This window comes from Triticum aestivum, chromosome 2A (assembly GCF_018294505.1).
Source record: "Triticum aestivum cultivar Chinese Spring chromosome 2A, IWGSC CS RefSeq v2.1, whole genome shotgun sequence".
NCBI classification, from domain to species: domain Eukaryota; kingdom Viridiplantae; phylum Streptophyta; class Magnoliopsida; order Poales; family Poaceae; genus Triticum; species Triticum aestivum.
In genome coordinates, this window is record NC_057797.1 from 519,946,998 (window position 1) to 519,964,610 (window position 17,613).

At 50.4% G+C, this 17,613-nt stretch overlaps 1 protein-coding gene across 1 annotated transcript; it reads right to left on the reverse strand.

Annotated features, from left to right (window-relative positions):
• Window positions 1-16,106: 16,106 nt before the first annotated feature.
• LOC123185484 (cyclin-dependent kinase inhibitor 1C) lies at window positions 16,107-17,270 on the reverse strand. The gene is made up of 3 exons (XM_044597359.1): window positions 17,046-17,270; window positions 16,566-16,931; window positions 16,107-16,407 (listed from the first exon to the last, which is right to left on the reverse strand). The coding sequence occupies exons 1-3, from the start codon at window positions 17,151-17,153 to the stop codon at window positions 16,330-16,332; spliced, it is 552 nt and encodes a 183-aa protein (XP_044453294.1). The 5' UTR covers window positions 17,154-17,270; the 3' UTR covers window positions 16,107-16,329.
• Between the last annotated feature and the right edge of the window lie 343 nt (window positions 17,271-17,613).

Consider the following 17,613-nt stretch of genomic DNA (forward strand, 5'->3'; position numbering starts at 1 on the left):
GGATCAACCCCCAGAGACATGGGTGGAGAGCTATGAGATGGCCATGGAGATGCTTGATGTGGATGATGCGGCATGTGCGAAGTACTTCACCATGATGCTTGAAGGAACGGCCCGCACTTGGTTAAAAAGCTTACCGGCCAATTCTATCAGTTCATGGGCCCAATTACGAGCCCGGTTTATCAGTAATTTCAAGGATACATGTAAGCAGCCCATGTCGATAGTAGACTTAGCTGCCTGTGTCCAGGAGGAAGGAGAATCGACGACTCATTGGGTGCGCCGGGTCTCACAAGTGTTGCATTCATCAGACCGCATCAACGCTGACACCGCAGTCTTAACCCTAGAAGGCAACTGCCGGTTTGGGCCCCTAAAGCTGAAGTTGGGACGGATGAAGCGCCATTGCACTGACATGGGGACCCTCATGGCTGCTTTGGTAAAGTATGCTGATTCTGATAGTACCAAGGATCCCGAATCTGATGATGACAAGGCAGGGAAGGGAAAGAGGAACAGCAACTCCAAAGGTCAGCAGCATCACTTGGCAGGCAATGGTGGCGGAGGCAAGCGTAAAGCGGATGGTAACATGGACTTTGTGGCTAATACCAACGCGCAGGACAAGGGCCAGCGACGCAAGGGTAAACCGCCAAATCGCAGTGGGGCACCCAACCCTAACCCGGACCGCCTAAATTATCTACTGAGCCAGCCCTGTCCAAGACATGGGACGAAGGAGGTGCCAGCAAACCACCTTTGGAAGGATTGCTTCATTATGCAGGAGTTCAAGAATTCTAATGCTTTCCGGTATGATCACGGCTCCGGCGGTGGCTCAGGATCCGGGCCGGGTTACGGTGGAGGAAATTCCGGTTCAGGATTTAATGGTAATCCGGGCGGACATAACAATCAAAATAATCAGAACAACCAGGGTGGTTACAACCAGCAGCAGCAACAGTCAGGTTACCAGAGCAACCCAAAGCAGTTGAATAGTGGGCAGTACCATGTCTTCACCACTAGCTTGGACAAGCGAGACCGGAAGGTTCAGAGGCGGGCAGTCAACTCTGTTGAACCGGCCGTGCCCCGTTATCTACGCTGGTCTGAACAGCCAATCATATGGAGCAGAGAGGATCACCCTCCCCAGGTTGATAATCCGGGTCAGTTGGCTCTGGTGGTGGCGCCTCAGGTGGGAGGTTACAAGTTCACCAAAGTGCTCATGGATGGAGGGAGCAGCATTAATATCTTGTACTATGAGACCTTCCGTCGTATGGGACTAACAGATAAAAATCTCAAACCGTCTAATACGGTGTTCCACGGTGTGGTACCTGGCAAGTCAGCATATCCTGTTGGTAAGATAGCTCTGGAAGTGGCCTTTGGAGATGATCATGATTCCAGGTCGGAAACATTGACGTTTGAAGTGGTGAAAATCCAAAGTCCATATCACGCCCTGTTTGGGCGACCGGCCTACGCCAAGTTTATGGCACGGCCCTGTTATGTGTATTTGCAGCTCAAGATGCCGGGTCACAAGGGGACAATAACGGTTCACGGAAGCCGTAAAATCGCTTTGGAGTGCGAGGAAGGAGATGCGGCCTACGCAGAGTCGGTTTGTGCCACCGAGGAGCTGAAGTATTATAAGGACAATGTTGATCCGGCGGACATGACTCCATTAAAGAAGCCAACTACGGAGCATGATCCGGCCCTGAAGTTCAAATCGGCAGCAGAAACTAAGCTTGTTGACTTCGTACCTGGCGATTCGTCCAAGCAGTTCAGCATCAGTGCCAACTTGGATCCGAAATAGGAAAGCGCGCTCATCGAGTTCATCCGTGAGAATCGGGACATTTTTGCATGGAAGCCCTCTGACATGGCAGGTGTACCGAGGCAACTCGCTGAGCACACCCTTAATGTGGATCCTAAATACAAACCGGTGAAACAGTTCCTCCGCCGGTTTAACGAAGAAAGACGCAAGGCGATTGGAGAAGAGGTAGCCAGGCTCTTAGCAGCTGGCTTTATTGTTGAAGTTTTTCACCCTGAGTGGCTTGCCAATCCGGTGCTGGTCCTTAAGAAAAACGGCACCTGGCGCATGTGTGTGGATTATACAGATCTTAATAAGGCTTGTCCAGCAGATCCTTTTGCCCTCCCCCGTATTGATTAAATTATTGATGCTACGGCGGGTTGTGAGCGTTTAAGTTTTTTGGATGCATATTCTGGCTATCATCAGATCAAAATGGCAGTTAAGGACCAGGAGAAGACGGCATTCATAACTCCCTTTGGAGCCTTCTGCTATGTGTCTATGCCCTTTGGGCTCAAGAGTTCCCAGGCAACTTATCAACGGTGTGTACAAAATTGTCTTCACAAACAGATTGGCCATAATGTACATGCTTACATGGATGATATCGTGGTTAAGTCCAGGGAGAAGGAGACTCTGGTTGACGACTTGAAGGAAACCTTTGATAACCTGAGGACGTACAAGATGATGCTTAATCCGGCCAAGTGTGTCTTTGGTGTACCGGCAGGCAAGTTATTGGGTTTTCTGGTGTCCAACAGGGGAATTGAGGCTAATCCGGAGAAGATCACAGCCATCACCTCCCTGGCTAAACCGAAGTGTATCAATGATGTTCAACGCCTGGCAGGCCGGATTGCCGCGTTAAGCCGGTTTATCAGCCGCCTTGGTGAGAAGGCAATCCCTTTGTATCAGATGTTGAAGAAGACGGATCAATTCGTCTGGAGTTCCGCTGCTGATGAAGCATTTGAGGACTTAAAGCGGCAATTGGCCAATCCGCCTGTGCTCGCCGCTCCCATTGACAAGGAGCCGTTACTGCTATATGTTGCTGCTAATGCTCGTGCGGTCAGCGTGGCTATTGTGGTGGAGCGAAAGGAGGCAGGTAAGGAGCATCCGGTTCAACGTCCGGTCTATTATATCAGCGAGGTACTCATTGAGTCCAAGCAAAGGTATCCGCATTGGCAGAAGCTGGTGTACGGAGTTTTTATGGCAAGCCGGAAGCTTAAGCAATACTTCCAAGGGCACCCAATTACGGTGGTCAGTTCTGCTCCTTTGGGGGATATCATCCAGAACCGGGAAGCGACTGGCCGGATTGCCAAGTGGGCTATAGAGCTTGGGCCGCACGGATTGAAGTATGTGCCTCGGACGGCGGTTAAGTCTCAAGCACTTGTTGATTTCATCAATGATTGGACGGAACTGCAAGCACCTGAAGAAAAGCCGGATCACACATATTGGACCATCCATTTTGACGGATCCAGGCAATTGGAAGGCTCGGGGGCTGGAGTCGTATTAACTTCCCCACGAGGTGATAAGTTTTGTTACGTTCTCCGCTTAATGTTCCCTTGTACTAACAATGCAGCTGAGTATGAAGCCTTGCTCCATGGTCTCCGGATGGCTAAGGAGATGAATCTAAGTCGAGTTAAGTGCTTCGGTGACTCGGACCTCGTGGCTCAACAAGTATCTGGCACTTGGGATTCCAAGGACCCACTCATGGCAGCATATCGTCGTGAGGTGGATATTGTTGCAGGTCACTTTAAAGGCTATCAGGTGGACCACGTGGACCGACGGAAGAATGAAGCGGCGGACGCTTTAAGCCGGCTGGGCTCTCAGCGCAAACCGGTCCCGCCCAATGTTTTTCTGGATGTGCTGCACAACCCGTCGGTCAAGCTCCCTGGTGAAGCGGATTTGGCTATTCCTGATCCGGAGGCTCAATTGGTGGCAGCTCTTCATGTCATTCCGGATTGGACGCTTCCTTACCTGGCGTACATGAACCGGGGCGAGTTACCAGAGGATGAGACTCTGGCCCGACAGATAATCCGGCGGTCCAAGTCCATGACTATTGTCAATGGCGAGTTGCATCATTGCAGTGTATCAGGGGCGTTTCAACGCTGTGTGTCTCCTGAAGAAGGCTGTGAAATTTTGCGTGAGATCCACGAAGGAGATTGTGGTCACCACGCCGGTTCAAAATCTTTGGTAGCTAAAGCGTTTCGCCATGGCTTCTATTGGTTAACTGCTCATGCTGATGCGGAGGATCTGGTCAGACGATGTGACGGTTGCCAAAAGTTTTCAAGACGTGCTCATGTGCCGGCTCAAGAATTGAGAATGATTCCAATTACTTGGCCGTTTGCGACTTGGGGGCTGGATATGGTTGGGCCTTTCAAAAGGTCCAAAGATAAGAAGACCCACCTCCTGGTGGCGGTTGACAAGTTTACAAAGTGGGTGGAAGCAGAACCTGTTAGCAAGTGTGATGCGGCCACGGCGGTTCAGTTCATCAAAAAAGTGATTTTCCGGTTTGGCTTTCCACACAGTATCATCACAGATAATGGTACCAATTTGTCCAAGGGTGCCATGAAGGAGTTCTGCGAACGGGAGCACATCCGGCTTGACGTTTCATCAGTGGCACACCCACAGTCCAATGGTCAAGCAGAAAGGGCTAATCAAGAGATCTTGAGAGGCATCAAGCCCCGGCTTATGGTTCCTTTGCAGAGAACACCGGGTTGTTGGGTAGAAGAGTTACCATCTGTGTTATGGAGCATCAATACTACACCCAACAGATCAACAGGATACACACCGTTCTTCATGGTCTACGGAGCGGAGGCGGTTCTCCCAAGTGATATCCGTCATGACTCACCTCGTGTGGCGGCTTATGTTGAAGCGGACAACGAGACAGCACGGCAAGACGCTTTGGACCTGTTGGATGAAGAACGTGACATAGCAGCCGCCCGCTCGGCGATTTACCAACAGGATCTTCGTCGTTATCACAGTCGCCGAGTCAGAACCAGAACCTTTCAGGAAGGAGATTTGGTGCTTCGGCTCATCCAAGATCAGACTGATATGCATAAGCTATCCCCACCTTGGGAGGGACCTTTCGTGGTCAGCAAGAATCTGCACAACGGGTCATACTATCTGATCGATATTCGAGAGCATAAAGACTCACGTACATCAGAGGAAGAGACCAACAGGCCGTGGAACATAGCTCATCTTCGGCCTTACTATACCTGAGCCATTGGCTCTACTTATGTACATATTACGACGATGTATATATTATGATTAAATATAATAAACCGGAACCTCAGCTAAAGCGGGGTATCTGTTCTTTTACATCATGTGTGGTTACACGGAGTTGTTCTAAAGCGGCCTCCGGTTTACCCCTTGAGTTAGCTTTTCAAAAGCATCATGTTATATCACTTGGGGGCTTGGTCGTGTCCGAACCAATGCAACACCTCTTGATAGGCGAGAGCCACCAGATCACTTGGGGACTTGGTCACGTCTGAACCAGTCACGCCTCTTGATCGGCCTAAGGCCACAGAATCACTTGGGGGCTTGGTCGAACCCGAACCATTGCCACGCCTCTTGATCGGCATAAATGCCACGGTTTCATTTGGGGACCTGGCTGACTTGAACCATAGCTACACCTATCGGGAGCTTGGTCGTGTCCGACCATGGTAACGCCATCTGATCGGCTCAAATAAGCCTCTTTTTGCAAACGGTTTTATCATTGCCTTTGCTTCACAATTTTCTTTGATAGATATTTCTTTCTTTTTGTTGCGTTTTTTAAACCGACAAAATTTTAAACCGGTTCACACTGTCAATTGACGGAACACGGTCCATTTTTAATCCGGAGACTATTTGCTCGGTTTGATTTTTTGTTAACATCCTATTACGGAGTAACACGGTGTTTTATTATAACCCGGCACGGTTTACATGGTAAACCGGCATTATATATATACAGGAGCTGCTATCTCCTCCAACAGTGTGGGTTTATGAAACCTCCGCTTCAAGATTGGCTAAGCCAACTTCATGCCCAACGATGGCAGGTATTATGTATCTCAAAGATTTGATCATATGCTTAAATTTCAGATATTTTGATTTTATATATGCAGACATCATACTCCGCCTGACGGTACAACCGCGGTGGCACTTTAAGATTTTTTATGTTGCAGAAAATACTTTGGAAAGTTCATCACCCAAAGGAAGCACAAGTTGCAGTGGTTATGCACGAAGGCATATTAAGATCAAGAGTATCAGCTAGCCTATTACAAGGCAACACGGTGCCCAAAACAAGATCATTGTTTTTTCAAAGGAGAAGCAGTTTAAACCGGCTTCCGGTTCAAGCTTGGTCACCAGCCTGGCCTGATGGTTGTGGGTCATCCCGCGCCGCTTCAACTTCAGTTTCTCTACCCAGCGGCTGGAAATCAACAGTTGTCCAGTCGATTCCCATTAATGCTCGAAAGACAGCTTCATCATGGATCAGCAACGACGGTTCAATATCGGGAGCGTAAGTATGCTTACGGATTGGAGGGATAAGATTTTCCGCTTCATGAATTGGTGCAGCTACTCGCTTGTTTTGATTGTCATATTGGGCTTGATAATGAGACAAGTCTGCTTCTTCAACCAATTGACAAGCTAGCGGACGCACCTCCCGGTTTATTGCTCGCAGATCCGCTTCACTAAACTCTGACCCGTCTTCCTTCAAGCTGGGATAGCCCTGAGCCGCTTCAATAGGATCAAAATCCGGCACCCAAGCTTTTGCCCGGATTAAGGCATTGATCGCACCGGTTCGAGCAGCAGATTTCTTCAGCTCTTCAACCCGGGCAGGAAGCACCGACAGTTTCTTCAGAGTGTCCTGAATCAAAGTGGGCGCCGGATTGTTGTGGGATGCAGTACAGATGATCCGCTGTGCACCAGTGTACAGTTGTTCGATCAACGTGTAGGCGGCTTTCAATTTCTTCCGCACATCTGACCCCAAGTGACCAATGCGTGTCCCTGAAATATCACAAAGGGTTAACAAACCGGCAGCTCTGTAAGACGGCCGAATCAATTCAGAAATCAAACCGGCTTACCAAAGATAGCAGCGGTCATGGCATGCACGTGCCGCTTTATGCTGGTCAGTTCGTCCACCACCGGTTTTAGTGCAGCCTCGGCGTCTTCTGCTCGTTTGGTTAAAGCGGATTTTTCAGTAGCCCAATCCGCCCGCTCCTTCTTGAAATCCTTCTTAAGCTGTTCCATGACGCTTAAGGCGCTGGTCAACTCCTCTTTTGCTTTTGAGGTTTCAGTCTGTTGGGACTTCAGATTTTCTTGGAGATCGGCGATTTGGGTCTCTTTTGTCTTCAGCTCAGCCTGCATACAGACAGTTATATGATTCAGCAAGCAGTGCAAGAATTGAAGCACCAACCACATAACAAGTTATGCACTTGGCGCTTGGGGGCTAATGCCTATTTGATCTTCATATTTCACTTGATTATAAAGTCCCAAGATCAATACAAGTATTCAACTTGGCACTTGGGGGCTAATGGCTATTTGCTCGAATATATTCTGATGCGGCGATCTCAATTACTTAAAGTCCCGGTTTAACTACACTAAGTTGAACCGGCCCTTGGGGGCTACATCAGCGAATTCCGAAGCATTGGGATTTATATTAGCAAGTCCCGGTTTGGATGAAGATTCTAAACCGGCCCTTGGGGGCTAGGAGAGTTAACAAGATTGAAATATCCAAACAGGAAAAAGTACATGAAAGTTACCTCAAATTTCTCTTTCATCATATTCACCAGACCAGCTTCATAATCACGGCTGGTATACAGGCGGTTCAGGTAGCTAGAATGAAGATCTTGGGCATTCAGAGCAGCATAGGTCGCCAAGTCAACATTCCACTTGCCTTTGCCCATGGCAGCAAATTCTTCTTTGGCGGTATGCTTGGATAGAACAACAGGTTGCTGGGCTCTGTACGGCCAATGCCAGTAATTACAACTTCATCATCCTTAGCATCATCGGTTTGCACTGGCGCAGTCGGTTTGTCAGCAAGCTGGGATGGACTGGTGGATCTTCCAAACCGGATGGGGCTTGTGGGCTGGTCGACAGGACTTGGGGTATTAATAGGCCTTTCTTCAGCAATAAAATCGTCATCTTGCTGTGGTGGATCATTAGGTATATCTTCAGGAATAGCCGCTTCAAGATCTGGTGTTTTACCCGGTTCAGGGACGGCGTCCTCCTCGGCCGCTTTATCCAGGCGAGCCTTCTTGCTCGGCCTAGGCTTGGCCCTGAAAGGAATAACAAAGTCAAATACAACATATGTTCCAAGGTGATGTACCGGAAATATTATGATAAATATAGCTTACCCAAGCACCATTTTGAGCGGTGGCAGCTGAGTAGCCGATGACTCGCCAGAGGATGAGTGGGAAGTAACCTGATAATCGGAGTCAGATGGATTAAGAGGTCGACGAAAACAGCCTGCTTTAGGACAAGCACTGACAAGCAAATTAGAGACCTCTGAACGGCGTTTCCGAACCGGACTGTTCGGTAAACCGGCGGAGGTAACTACCTGGCCGCTGTGCCGGGTTGTGCGGCGAGCTTCGTGCTGTTGGGTCTTCATAAGAAATTTGGGATCCAAGTAAGCAAGAGGATGAGAAAATTTAACCTTCCGGTTTGCCTGACGGATTTTTAGTGAAGGCAAAGGGTCTGAATCAGAAGAGAGAATAATTACCTCTGCAGCATCAGCATGGCTGGCTTCGGCATCATCCTGACAAATATCATCATCAATAAGACGCATGAAAAATAAGCCAAGTGAGTCAAGCTCTACCTCAAGGTCCGGATTATCCACATCATCATCAGGGGCCGGATCAGAAGATGCAGTGGTTTTCTTCTTGTGAGCAGGCCGTTTCACGACTTTAGTCTTTGGCCGGGTTGGTCGTTCCGGTTTGTCTGGTTTTTCTGGCTTCTCCTGTGGAAGTTTCTTGCTCCAAAACGGATCATTACCCTGATTAAACAGACATTGATATTAAACAATGACCAGATATATCAATAACAGGTTCAGTAAAAAGAAAAAATCAAATTCTTACAGCTGGCGGTTTGTTGGTGGCACAGAAGGGAAGCAGGCCGGTTCGAGCACAGACGTGTTCCGGTTCATTCAGCATTTTATTCACAGCCTCTGTGATTTCTTCGTCGGTGAGCTGGATGTTAGCATGTCGCAGTGGGTCATCAACACTGCCAGTATACTCGCACATCAAACCGGAGCGCTGACTAAGGGGCAGTATGCTCTACGATATCCAACAGCGAGCAAGATCAACTCCTGTTAAACCATTGGCCATGAAGGCTCTGAGCTTGGACAGTTGAGGAGCGTATTTGCTTCTCTCCTTGGCAGTCAACCTTTGCGGAAAGGGGTGTGTATTGCTAAGCCGCTCCGGACGAAAGCCAGGCAAAGGATTTTCACCAGCAGGGGAGGTGTCTTTGCAATAGAACCATGTTTGATTCCACTCTTTGGGGTGGCTGTGCAGTTTGGCGTGAGGGTATGTGACCTCTTTTCTTTTCTGAATCGCCACACCACCCAATTCCGTATTGGAACCATCAGAAAACTCAGTACGGCGGTTTAGATGGAAACAGTCTCTGAACAACTCCACTGTGCGCTCCTCTTGAAAGAACACCTCACAGAGCACTTGGAAGTGACACATGTTTGTAACAGAGTTGGGGCCAGTGTCTTGTGGGTGGAGTTGAAAATCGGCTAAAACGTCCCGGTAAAATTTAGAACCGGGTGGCTTAAAGCCCCGGGCTAAGTGATCTACGAAAACGACGACCTCTCCTTCTTGAGGTGTGGGAGGGCATTCTTTGCCAGGGACTCTCCAATGGATGGTGTTTTTGCTGCCTAAAGCGCCGATCAGGACTAAATTGTTCAGTTGAGTCTCTGTGACGCGAGAAGGAACCCAGTTGCACTCATATACTTGCTTGGCCATGATGAAATCTACAAGACAGGTGATTCCGGTTTAAGAATGCATTGATTAAAGTGCACTGGTATGTACAATGTTAAACCGGAGACAGCTCTATCTAAACCGGAGTTTTATGAAGCAACAGCATCTGGCGGTTCAACAAGGGGACTAATGGTATATACCGGTTTGGCAATTTTTCTACAAAGTTAAACCGCCGGATCTAAGCATTGAAACAGTTGAGATTGCGGATGGATAAGTGTACAGAAACAGATTTCACAAGATTTCTCTACAGCGACGGATCTGAAGCAAGTTCAGAAAAGAAGGAAAATATTCAAGGTTCAAAAAAGAACAGTACCGAATCAATGGGCAGAGATACAGGTAGATCTATGGTCTTGAAGCATATAAGTAAAGGCGGATGCTAAGAACTACCGCTACACAGAGCAAAGGTTCACAGGTTCATCTAAGATCTATCATATGAGTACGAAGCAGACGATGAACACTGAAGAACTTGGAAACCCTAGAACGGATCTACGGAGGAAAAGGTGAAGAACTCACCGGAGCCGAGGAAGAAACAGAAGGTCGCCGCGATGCTCTGGTACAATCAGGGTGATGCAGCGGCCAAGGTTGGAGCAGAGGTCGTCGACGGCGGCGGAGCTCCGAAGCTGGACGACGCGGGGAAGACGAAGCAGAAGGGCACGAAGGGGAAAAAGAAATGACCCTTCGGTCCTATTTATAAGGCAAGGGACAGGTGTCAGGCGCGAAAATCAAGGGACCATGGGTTTGGAAACGAAGCTGTCGCCTCAATTGTCGCAGACCTATTAAACAAAAAAGGTATCATGGATAAGTTCTTTATAACAGGTGACGTCACGCCGGTTTACAACGACCAGAGAAGATGACATCACGGCGGTTCAACAAACTACAAGAAGATGTTGAAGATGAAGATTTTTGTTAAGGATTGACATGAACCTGTTCAAATCAATCTAGGGCCTAATGTTGGGGATATCACTACTGGGCGTAAACCGGCCTATTTGGGCCGGGTTAACTTCGTCAGTAGTTAACTATGTTAAAGCCCAAGAAGGCAGATGAGGGCTCAAGGCCCATAGTCGGTTCAAGGCCTGTAGCCGTAAACCGGCGTTGGTATGTAACTTGTATTGTAAGTTAGGAATAAGTAGAGACCAAACCGGACACATCTATGAGCCGGTATTGGGACTCTATGAACCGACGGGCGTCACCCGTGTATATAAGGGGACGACCCGGCGGCGGTTCAAGGACAACAGACAACAACTCGAGACCTAGGCGAAGCTTGTTTGCTCCCTAGTCATCGAAACCCCATCGATTCCATCATAACTAGACGTAGGCTTTTACCTTCATCGAAGGGGCCGAACTAGTATAAACTCTCTTACGTCCCTGTGTCCGCTTTAACCCCTTCAAGCTAACCCGTTGCGATGGCTCCACGACTAAGTCCTTTCACAAGGACATCTGCCGTGACAAAACCACGACACCTTCCCTGACTCTTCTTACTATAAGCAGTCATTGTTTTGATGCTACTCGTCGTCTTGTTTCCAACAAGCTTGAGTTTGCTCAATTCGAAGCTCGTATGAAGAAGTTATGGCAGTTCTTGTTTCTTGAGAGTGGCTTTTGTCTGATCCCGGCGGTAGTACCGCGAGCCCAAGCGGTAGTACCGCTTGGAGCTCTTAGCCATAGTACCGCTGCGGTGCCGCTCTTCTACCGCCTCGATTTTGGGTCCTGCTCTTCTCGTGTCGGGTTCAGCGGTAGTAGGAGCGGCAGCAGGAGCGGTAGTACCGCTCTTGTGCGGTAGTGCCGCTCATATTGCTCTACCTCTCTGGCAATTTTTCAGCTCGTGTTTTTATCTCTCATTGGGGTGTTTTGACCATGCTAAGCGGTAGTACCGCTCGTGGAGCGGTAGTACCACTCGTGTGCGGGCTGAGCACATAACGGTTGGATTCGGGAACTCCTATAAAAGGGGGTCTTCTTCCCCAATGAACTTTATCCTTTGAGCTCGTGTTCTTCCCCCATTGTTGACCTTCTTCGATCTTGCTAACTCTCAATCCCTCCATGGATTCTTACTAGTTTTTGAGGGAAAAGAGAGAGGAGATCTAGATCCGCACTTTCACCAATCACTTTCTCCTCTATGTGAGGGGAACCCCTTGGATCTAGATCTTGGAGTTCTTGGTGTTCTCCTTCTTGTTCTTCCTCTCACTTTCCTCCCTAGCATTAGTTGCTTTGGTGGGATTTGAGAGAGAAGGACTTGGGCACTCTGTGTGCCCTTGCCATTGCATTTGTGCATTGGTTTGAGTTCTCCACGGTGATACGTGGAAGTTACAAGTTGGGAATCTTATTACTCTTGGGTTCTTGGTACCCTTGAGCTTGTTCCTCTTGGGTGTTTGGGCGCCCTAGACGGTTGGTGGTGTTCGGAGCTCAATCATTATGGTGTAAAGCTCCGGGCAAGCGTCGGGGTCTTCAATTAGGTTGTGGAGATCGCCCCGAGCAATTTGACGGGTACCGGTGACCGCCCCCAAGGGCTGCCAAAGTGTACGGGTTCGGTGACCGCCCCCAAGGGTTTCCATTTGTACGGGTTCGGTGACCGCCCTCAAGGGTCCCTTAGTGGAATCACGGCATCTTGCATTGTGCGAGGGTGTGAGGAGATTACGGTGGCCCTAGTGGCTTCTTGGAGAGCATTGTGCCTCCACACCGCTCCAAACGGAGATTAGCATCCGCAAGGGTGTGAACTTCGGGATACATCATCGTCTTCGTGTGCCTCGGTTATCTCTTACCCGAGCCCTTTACTTATGCACTTTACTTTGTGATAGCCATATTGTTCTTTGTCATATATCTTGCTATCACATAGTTGCTTATCTTGCTTAGCATAAGTTGTTGGTGCACATAGGTGAGCCTAGTTGTTTTAGGTTTTGTGCTTAGCAAATTAACCGCTAGGTTTATTCCGCATTTGTTCAAGACTAAACCGTAATTATTTTAAAGCGCCTATTCACCCTCCCCCCCCTCTAGGCGACATCCTCGATCTTTCACTAGGGGTGTTACCTCCCTTGGAGGGCCCGAACCTGGGCATCTTGTGCCTCTACTCGCTCGTGCCTAATCTCGTCTCTGGAACCCACCGGCGTCCATCGGCCCCAACCACACTCGATTAGCCATTTCATGGCATCTGTCGTGACAAAACCACGACAAACAACCTTCACTAAATCTCTTAACAAAGATCACCATTTGATCATATGTGTGGCTCAGTGGCACTCATCAGAGTAAGCTTCTTCTCCTTCTTCTTCACTTTCTTCCTCATCACTTGATTCAATAACTCTCACATGATTGGCCTTTAATGCAAGTCTTGGCATGTGCCCTCCCCCTTGCATGGCAATTTGTTTCTTCTCGTTGATCATGAATTCTTCATGTTGCAAGAAAATAGCCGCCACATCATCGGGGGTCATCTTTGTGAAACCATACTCATGTCTTATGTGAAAAACCATGCTCTAGTAGTGAGATGCAAAAAGCGGTTGACAACTTATCAACAATAAAGTGGTTGGTAATGGTGAATCTGTCGTCGATCTTGTCACAATCAAAGCTATCAATTTTTGCAACAAGAGCCATGAGTCGATCAGGAAGCTCTTGAGGTTTCTCATTATTTTTCAACACAAAGTATTGCATCTCACTCTTGGCCATTTCACCCTCCAGTTCGCAGCTCACCAACGTCGCCGATTGTCGTTGCTTCCCTTGCGTCGGCTCTCTTTGCCCCACCACCTCCCCGACCTTGTCCACCTCCATCATGGGTCACTCTCCTTCATGAAGTAGTCATCCTACTCGCTCGTGGCGTCCCCAATGCTTTCTTTTCACGATGTTGGAGGTCGTGTTGGTTCGGGCTGCCTCTCTAGCGTCAGACCGGGTGGATTTAGCTGTGTTGTATCTTCTAATCGAGCCGAGCATCCTATGTCTTTCTGCTTCTAGCACCATGTACACACAACCCTACATTCGTGTAATGTGTTGTTCCTGTTAGAAGGGGGGGAGAGGGATTGATGGAATAGTTCATTGTATTGCTTGAGCCTCGTGGACACACACACACACACACACACACACACACACACACACACACACACACACACACACACACATATATATATATATATAGTACATAGTCATCTTGGAGTACAAGGCAAGGTAGAATAAATTCTACGCTACCATACGTTTCCTAAATAACCATTATACTCAACATCCCCCCGCAGTCACAACGGTAGCGACGCAGACGGTGAGACTGGAGAAGAATCCGAATGTAAGCCAATGGACACCCTCCCATAGTCGAATGGTCGATGCATCATGAAAGTCGTGGCTGGAGTGGAACCGGCGAGGTTGCTCAAGTAAGGCGGTAGCCCTTTGTGCCGATGTCGACGTAGCCGAGAGCATAGGGTGGTGTACTCGTGGTCGAGGTAGCCGTGCAAGGGACGCCGTGGTCGATGTCGAGTCGGGGTGGCCGGTGTCGAGGTAGTCGTCGTGGACCGGGAAGAAGAGTGGCGACGGCCTTAGGAGGCGGCGACGGCTAGGTCAAGAACGCAGCGGCGGTGCTCGAAGTAGGCGAGGAAGAACCTGACAGCGTGACGAAGACCGGCACGGACAGTGGCATTCCCGCGCCTAGGAAGGCAGCGCAGCGTATACCACGTAGAAGTTGACGCGCTTGGACGGCGAAGTGGACCGCGTGCCGCGTCGCTACGGCCCGAAGGGGCGATGCAGCAGCAGCGCGCGGGTCGGGTCGACGACGGGGAAGACCTCAGGGCGGCGGCACGGACCGCGTGCCACGCTCGCTACGGCCCGATGGGTGACGCAGCGGCAGCGCGAGGGTCGGTGCAGCCACGGGAACAGCCTGGAGCGGACAGCCTCGGGGCGGCGGTGGACTGCGGGCTGCGACACAACGGCCAAAAAGGCAACACAACGAGAGCGCGCGGGTCGGTGCAGCAGAGGGAAGCACCATGGAGTGGCGGCAAGGACCGCGTGCCACGCTCGCTACGGCCCGATGGGGCGATGCAGTGGCAGCGCGAGGGTCGGTGAGCCCCGAAGACGACCTGAAACGGACGACCTCAGGGCGACGTTGGACCGCGGGCCGCGGCACTACGGACCAAAGGGTGACGTAGCGATTGCGCGCAAGTCGGTGCAGCAGTAGGAAGAACCATGTGACAGCGACGCTATGGTCCGAAGAGACGACGCAGCTGCAGTCCGTTGCTCGATCGAAGGGGTGTGTTGTACTCTCGAAGTCGATCTTCATTAGATCCTACGAAGCTGGCAGGAAGGCAAATCAAGGCTGGAATAGGTATGTGAGCACAAACACCCGCATGAGACGCAAACGCGATCACTGATCAGCCAAGACACCATATGTGGTGCATCGGCTTGACCTGGTGGCCCAACGCGAGCGGCCGCCCGCGTCGACGCGCGTGCAGCCATCCACGTCCGCGTCTGGCGCGTGTGTGGCCTGAGCTCGGGACACTCGCCGCCGGACAACGGCCAGCGAACCGTACGAGTGGCCGCCACACCAGCGCAGGAACACGTCTTCAGCGTGGGGCGGGTGCGGCAACTAATCCAGCTAGATGCAGGCCTGCGCGAAGACCAGGCGGATGACGACGTGCAAATGTAGTCGATTCCGATGTAGAAGTAGAGGCACGAGAAGAGTCAACAGGCGATGGGCGACATAAACCAATCATAAATCGAAAAATCAAAAAAAAAACGCCGATCAAAACAATCGATGTGAAAGAATAATCCGGGTCAAAGGACCAAAAAAGAAACGCCGATCAAAACAAGAGAAAAATCCGAGTCAAACGACCTGAAAAAAGACTCTCTACGACAGCCGATCAACACGATCGGCGGACGAATCCTAGGTATGGACGGCGCAGCCCCCGGTGACGATCATGGAAATCAACCGCCCCAGGGGCTGCGCGGTGCTGAAGCGGCGGCGGCTGGAGTTTGGATCGAGATTAGGCTGATACCATGTTAGAAGGAAGAGAGAGGGATTGATGAAATAGTTCATTGTATTGCTTGAGCCCCTAGACACATATATATATATATATATATAGGAGTACATGGTCATCTTGAAGTACAAGGCAAGGTAGAATAAATCTTATGATATCCTATGTTTTCTACATAATCATTATACTCAACAGTTTCCTTCTTTGTTATTAAAATTATACTCAACAGTTTCCTTCTTTGTTATTAAAATACATTGCTAGTCCTTTTCATCAGTTCAGATTTTTGGAAAAACTTGGCTAGCACATCCTAAAAGATATGCAAGTATTGTGTGTTGATGAAAAATTAATTGTTAGATGCTGTCTATTTACACTCATTGGACATATTGACCCTGTCCCACTGTCGTGAACGTATCCTATCCGAATGATACAAATTTTCTCCGTAGGCAATGCTCCATGTAAGAATTGCAATGCATGAGACTTACTCGTACACAGGATACATGTGTGACAAGAGACAAGAAGCAGAGGTGATACTGTATACAGATGATTAGAGCATACAACAGCCTAGACGAAAGCACCGCGGTGTGCTGATTACAAGCGCAGATGCTGACAACTAATCACTCGATGCATCAGTCCTAAGAGAAAGGAACTACGTACTGCTCTACTACCCCAACAAGAAAGCTCAAAAGTACAGCACCATGAGGAGAGGAGCGACCAGCGGCACCGCGCTGGCCTGAAGCAGGGTGCCCATCCCCATGTCCTGTGAAAGCGCGGAACCAAAAGAAGTCAGAGCAAGGTGAACAAAGCTCAATCGATGCGGAGGCACGGGGAAAGCAAGCTTGAGCAAAGCTACGAGCTAAAGAAATCGAGAGCTTCAGGCATTAGTGGTGGCTGATTGGTAGTGGCGGTTACTCCTACCTGCCGTTGTTCTTGTCCAGGGGTGGGCATGGGCAGGACGGTGGCGGAGTCGGTGACGCCGGCGGGGAGCGGCACCGCGGGGTTGCTGCTGATGAAGGCGGTGCTCGCCCCGTCGCCCGACGCGGCAGGCGCGGGCGAGCCCGCATTGCCGTTGGCCGGCGCCCCAGGGCTCAGCCTGTCAGACGGCAGCTTCGGCATGTAGTCCTCCGAGCCGGGCACCGGCGTCGGCGTCGGCGTTGGCGTGGGCGCAGGCGCGGGCGCGGCGACAGCGACAGCGGTCGGTGCCGGCAGCGGGGAGTAATCTGGCACCGACGGCACCACGACGGCCATGGGGACCTTCTCGTCGCCGTAGCCCTCGCCGAGCAGCTAGTTAATCGAACCACAAGAAGCAAGAAAATGTTAGAGCACGGAAACCGCCACCACCGACGAACACTACCAGTAGGCACTAGCAAAGCACTTGAAGCGAAGCCGTGAGCTCACCCGAGAAATGTACGCCCCGGCGCCGCGCGTGCCGTCGAGGAGCGCCTGCGACGGCTGCGCGAAGAAGGAGCAGAGCAGCAGAGCGGACGCAAGGGACGCGCGCTGCATCTTGCCCGTCGGCGTCGGCGGCGAGGCTCCCGTCTCTGTCTTCTCGCTTCCTATGCTGTCTGCTCGGAGGGTCCGGTCTGGTTTGGGTTTGGCTCGAGGCCATGACCTTGTAAGACGTGCGTGGTCCTTGGGTGGGGTCTATGCTCTCCCTAGCCTGCAGGTCAGTGCGGGGCGGTGCACGGTGAAAAGCGATGCAAAACTGCCAAAGGAAACACAACAGGGGTGGTGGTGGTGGTGGTGGTGGTAGTCTGCTACTCCTGGTACGGGCTAGCAGCTAGTCGTGGTCGAAAGGCTGCGGTAAAGCGGCCACCTTTGGGGACTTTGGGTTGGGCGTGCGTGGTGACGGCGAGGCCACAAAGGACGTGCGGTCGGCCGCCGGTGATTACCAGCAGATTGCTCGCGCTAGGACGTGCATTCTTCCTCTGTGTGTCAGTGTGTGTGTGGGTCGGGAGACTCATCG